Below are 5,621 nucleotides of genomic sequence, written 5' to 3'. Positions count from 1 at the left end.
TAATTTTTCAAGATAGATACATTAAGGGGTGTTTGGCTGCTCCTTTTCGTGCTCCTTTTTGCCTTTTCACTTCAAAAGCGAGAGTTTTAGGTGTTTAGTTAGTGACCTCATGTTTGCCTTTTACATCTGAAAAGCAGCATTAGGTGTTTGGTTAGTGATCTCCTGTTTGCCTTTTACACTCGAAAAGCAGCATTTTGCAAAAGCAGAGAACTCTGCTTTTGGGAAAAGCAGCTTTTTCCAACAGCAAATAGCAAACCGTAACAGCAACAGCAAACAACAATAGCAAACCGTAACAGGAAACAGCAAACAGCAACAGCAAACAGTAGGTGAAACAAACGGCCCCTAGGTCATTGATAAATTATTTTTTATACTATTAAGTTTCTATTTGACTCGTCTGTTATGTGAATAATTCAAATTCCAATTAGTATGGATAAAACTGTCAGAATATCACTGTTCCTCTAAAGTAAAATAGTGAAGAATTTATCTGAAGTGACAATCTATATGTCAATTGATGTATTAAAACAGTGAGGTATTGACATTTGCACTAAATGATGTTTGAATCAGACAAACAATTAGACTTCCACTTTGATAATGGATCAAGTTAAATTTATTCTGATTAACTAAATATAATTAAAATTAGAAAAAAAATGTAAAAACAGAAAAGGAAAAAAAAACATTAAAAGAAACGTGAAAATGTGAATAAAGACAAAACTAGTTGCAAAATTTAACAAGTTGCCTCACCAAACTGTTAATTTATCGCCCAAAATAAAAAATAAAAAAAAAAAACTACTTTTTCCAATTTTAAGAACTGTGGTCATCTTATTTCATTTTTATGTAGTAATTTGGTATTTGATCCAAAATTCATTCTAGTATTACTCTGCTACAACTATATTTTTTAAGTGAACCTTTTAAATTGTTTCGTACATTAAGATTTGAATTCGGTATCTCACTTAAATGACTTCGAGATTTATACCACTAAAACTAACCATAATGAGTAATTAGCTTCAACAACCACATTTATCGAAAAAACTGCAATATGATATCAAAGACGTAATCCGATGTTAGATATTAAGTATCGCCTGTAAATAAATTTCAGGCTCTAAATGTTCAAATAAGACATGAAAGCTGCTACAAATATATGTGGTTCCCCCAAAATTCTCATTGCTCTTTCCAATTATGTACACTCAAAATGCCACAGAAAGCTTGCGTATGTCAACAACCCTCCGTACTAGAACATGTCTTCGTACGTGCGAATAAACATATCATTTTAGTCCGCTCTCCATATGCAATGTAACAGGTGAACAATCACGCCTGTTAATCTTCTTCGGTTAAACTGGATTACCAGTACTGTGGCTGCAACCTGATTTTCATCACTCCGTTTTAACTTCCTCTCTAGCATCTTCAGCATGTTCCTCAATTCCTTCCTGGGTGTTATAAATAGCCAAAATAGCATTGAATTTATATAATCATATAAAATTAAAAGCAGACAAATTTAGGATTCATAAATAACTCTTGAGGCTTAAACAAGAACATATTGATCTTGCATATCATTAGCTGAAAACGCTTGCAGTTCAGTTACGTTTGTCATCCTACATTAGGCACGAAAGTTGCGTTCCTTGCTTTGAAAACAAAACTAGCAAATGCTGCATAAAATGAATGGTAATTCATATAATCATACTGCATCATGCTGCAACAGTGCCAATTAACAGAGAAACTAGACTTCCCGCTGATACATCAGCTCAACAGTCATCATTTATAAATATAGTTGTGATATTACGAATCAATTAAGTGACTCGAACAGGACAGCTGCCATAAGAAGCAGAAAACCAGCTAACCAGACACTTTTCAGAAATCTATTGTATTGTACCCTCCCTAAATCGGCTCCCAAATCCCCCGTCTTCTAACCAAAAACCGAAAAAGGAAAAACAATTGATGAAGAGGAAGAAAAGGTAGGTGCCCTTCTTGTGAGCTGTGAGCTAAGACAAATTCATTGAAAACCACATCTTGTGAACATACAAGAAGAATTATTTTATTAAAGCTCATGTTGTCTAATGCCCAGGCAGGCAGTTAAACGATGAATATGCGAGCTGTAAATAAAGGATTATCACAGTTGTACCTTTTGTCTATCTTCATGAGACCCCAAATCGGAAGCCTCAAAATTCAAAACTTCACTTTTTTCTGTCCTAAACACGGAAGTAGCGTTCTCATTGCTCTTAAGTTTCTGACTAGACAAATCACCGTTTAAAACTCCAACAGCAGAAGAATTGTGACTGGTGCTGGCAGAATTCTCATCGACCACATTGTCTACAGTCGAACTGACCCCATTTTCCATTGGCATATTTTTTAAACTACCATTTGCTATTTCACTTCTTGTTCCTGCAGCCTCTTCTATTTTCCTCTTCTCGGCTTCTCTTCTTTTAGCTTCTTGCTCCTTTAGCTGTTTAAATCTGAATGAATGGACAGAGTTAGAGCACAAAACCGTGAACGGTCAACAACAATACACATAGAGGCTAGTGTTACCTTTCACCAGGGCGCGGCCCTTCGGGGGTCAATTTTTCAACTTGTACAGCCTTAGTTTTTGTGGAATCTAGTTCAGAGACAGGCTGAATGCCGCGGAGTTGCTCTTCAGAGACGGACTTTTGAATCCGGAGTTGCTCTTGTTGGCTCACAGGATTTTTCGCACCACCTAACTTCTGAAGCCACACTTGTTGTGCTGTGCTCAATATGTTATTTGTGAACCTGTGAAGTATTCACACAAAATTTCTACAATAAGGTCTCAAATAATTCAGAGGGATGCAACAACGTTCGAGTAATTGAAGGGCTTTATACATGTTCTCACCAATAAAGACTTAGACCAGAGGGAACCGAAAGAGAAAAATAACCAATCATTAAAGGGAGGAGCTTCGTTATTGCTTGAGAAGTCTTCATGTTGGGATCATTACTTTGCTATTAATGACAAAAGTAAAAAAATGAGCAATTTCAGATGGATCAAGAAAGAGGTTAGAAACAATATTTTTTTATTGAACCGAGCTACATGGTGCAATGATTCGGTTAAGCTTGATATGACTATGCATATAGGAACACCTTTACGGCTGGAAAATGACTCACTTGAGATGATTGCATGATTTGGACAGAGATATATTGTGAGACCACCAGCAAAGCAGGCAATACTAGATATGCAAGAGTGTCAGACCATCCAAGGGGCGGATGTCCATCCTGTTAAAAGTTCGATAAATTCAGGAGACCATGAGACAAAATAACAAAACTTGTAAAGGTATTAAACAGGAAAAGAAAGAGTGAAACATGATTAAATACTAAAGACATCTTCACAAATATACTTGCATAAGACGCATTATCACGCAGGAGACTAGCATGATTGAAATGACGAATCTTTAAAATCGATGAACTGTGGTTTTGTCAATTTCAATAATAGAAATCAATAGATACTTTAAGAACTCAGAATTTGAACCAAGTTACTTACAAGAAAAGGGAAAAGCCAGGAGATGCCACTGCCACTTTGACGAGCAGCAACTGTAGTTGGACCAGCAAGAGAAGGTATCCAAAAGAAGCCTTCAGTAAGAAGTCCCTTTATTTCAGACACAAAGATTCATTTAGAAAAAAGATAAATAAGTAAAAGGTCGTAAATGAATAAAACAGAATGCTACCTCGTCAGCTACATTAGAAAGGGCTCTATATAATCCAATCCATACTGGTATCGTAGCAAGAGTAGGTAGGCAACCTGGTTACACCAGTAAGAAAAAAACGACAAATTCTCAATCGCTATAAATTGCAGCAAGGGCAAAGAAAAATCTTGAATACATCCAGAAATTTGATTGTTATGTTTTTGTAAATTATATTTACTCAATAAAAAGCTTAAATCTATAATCTGTTTCTCCAGTTTACCAGAAGAACCTTTTCTTTGATTCCCAAAATATATGATAGAGGCCTGACAACATCTAACTTATCAAAAATTTGAACCACTTCTCATAAACTATTACTCAGCAACTAAGACCAACAGCGCGCAGCTGATTCTCGAAAATCTATAAGATACCTATAGTGCATTTTTATGAATTTTGAAGAAGAAATCATAAGAAAGCTCATTGGGACTAGAAGATATATAACTCAACTCAACAATAACATGGATGCAAGTCCCAATAACTCGAAATCTAAGCCGAGTTCATAACAAATCGATGACAAATATGCAATAGAATTACCTGCAAATGGGTTTATGCCAGCTACTTTATACAATCGAGCTGTCTCGAGTTGGATTTTCTCCTGCCAGTCATACAAGTATTAACCTCAGTGAATGAATAAGCAAAAAAAGCTAGAACCATGTACTTAAAATCAGCATTCCACAACATAGCAAAATCAATGACTTGCATTGCATTTCAGGAAAATAAGGGAAGTACTGAAATTCACCTAAATTTTTAGCAGAAAGAACAAAAGTTCACCTGATCTCCAGCATACTTTTGCTGAATAGCTTTTATTTGAGGCTGCAAGGATCGCATTGCCATAGAAGATTCTACCTGCACAAAACAAATTAACATATTCAAAATTCTTCAAATTGAAAACCCCTAAATAGAAAAAACCCCAATTAACACAAACCTGTTTCCTAGTCAAAGGAAAAGTAGCAGCCTTAACAAGAACAGTGAGGAGTATAATTGCAAAACCATAAGAATATGGAACATGAACAGCAGATAACCCATCTTTCAAAACCTGAAATTGAAATTGAATTGAAATACAAAAGTACAAAACCATTTTTAGCATACAAAATTACAGAAATCAAATTAGGAGAATGAAAAAATAAAAAATTAACTTACCTTCAAAATAGTCTCCATGTAATTGGTAATCCCAGAGAGCCAATCATTGTTCTGTTTAGTCGTGGTTGTGGTAATAGTATCCGAATTCGAAACAGTAGCATCAGCAATTGTGTAAAGAATACTTTCTGCTCTAGCAAATAAATCCTTGATTGGTTCAGCTGCAAAATCCGGGTCAGGAAGGAGACCCGGGTGAAGACGAGAAACGAAAACAGAGCCACGAAGAAATGGTTTATGTGTAGTGAAGGAATTGAATTGAGTTCGAGAAAGGAGAGGGTTTAAAATTCGGGTTTGGTCGGCGAAGGGGGAGAGGACGATGCTTGGTAATGATGAAGATAAAATAGCAACCATTGGGTTAATTTGGGGGAAATTCAAAGATGAAGAGATTGAGCTTTGAAGTATGGAGTTGAAGAAATTGAAGTGTCTGATTCTGGTCCAGATTCTGGGGAAGAAGGTAAGAGCGAATTGGGGAAGAAAAGATGGAGTTTTTTTCTGTTTCTGTGATTAATGCGTCACGCTTTAACTCACTAAATAAATATCTAGTTTCCCATGTGTTTTTTTTTTCTTTTAATACTATTTTTAGGGGGAAATCAAAATTATCCTTTGGATCAATTTTTAAATTAAAATTGGTAGTAATTTTTTTTAAAAGGTGATATCCTTTCGATTAATTTTCAAACTAAACATTAATAAAAAGAAATTTCATCTTAGAATGATGAAATAATTGTAGTTTAATTAAGAAAATCAACTAAGAACGGAAACGGAATAATAATAATAGGGCCTAACCTTAATAATAATTGGGTCAAA

At 35.2% G+C, this 5,621-nt stretch overlaps 1 protein-coding gene across 1 annotated transcript; it reads right to left on the bottom strand.

Moving 5' to 3' along the window:
- Positions 1–1,016: 1,016 nt before the first annotated feature.
- Positions 1,017–5,334, bottom strand: LOC136229928 (ALBINO3-like protein 1, chloroplastic). The gene is made up of 11 exons (XM_066018787.1): positions 4,821–5,334; positions 4,606–4,716; positions 4,452–4,526; positions 4,215–4,275; positions 3,666–3,739; positions 3,482–3,586; positions 3,109–3,216; positions 2,840–2,946; positions 2,521–2,739; positions 2,117–2,447; positions 1,017–1,424 (listed from the first exon to the last, which is right to left on the bottom strand). The coding sequence occupies exons 1-11, from the start codon at positions 5,166–5,168 to the stop codon at positions 1,371–1,373; spliced, it is 1,593 nt and encodes a 530-aa protein (XP_065874859.1). The 5' UTR covers positions 5,169–5,334; the 3' UTR covers positions 1,017–1,370.
- Between the last annotated feature and the right edge of the window lie 287 nt (positions 5,335–5,621).

Source organism: Euphorbia lathyris, chromosome 5 (genome assembly GCF_963576675.1).
Source record: "Euphorbia lathyris chromosome 5, ddEupLath1.1, whole genome shotgun sequence".
Classification (NCBI taxonomy): Eukaryota; Viridiplantae; Streptophyta; class Magnoliopsida; order Malpighiales; family Euphorbiaceae; genus Euphorbia; species Euphorbia lathyris.
This window is presented reverse-complemented; position numbering and strand designations above follow the sequence as displayed.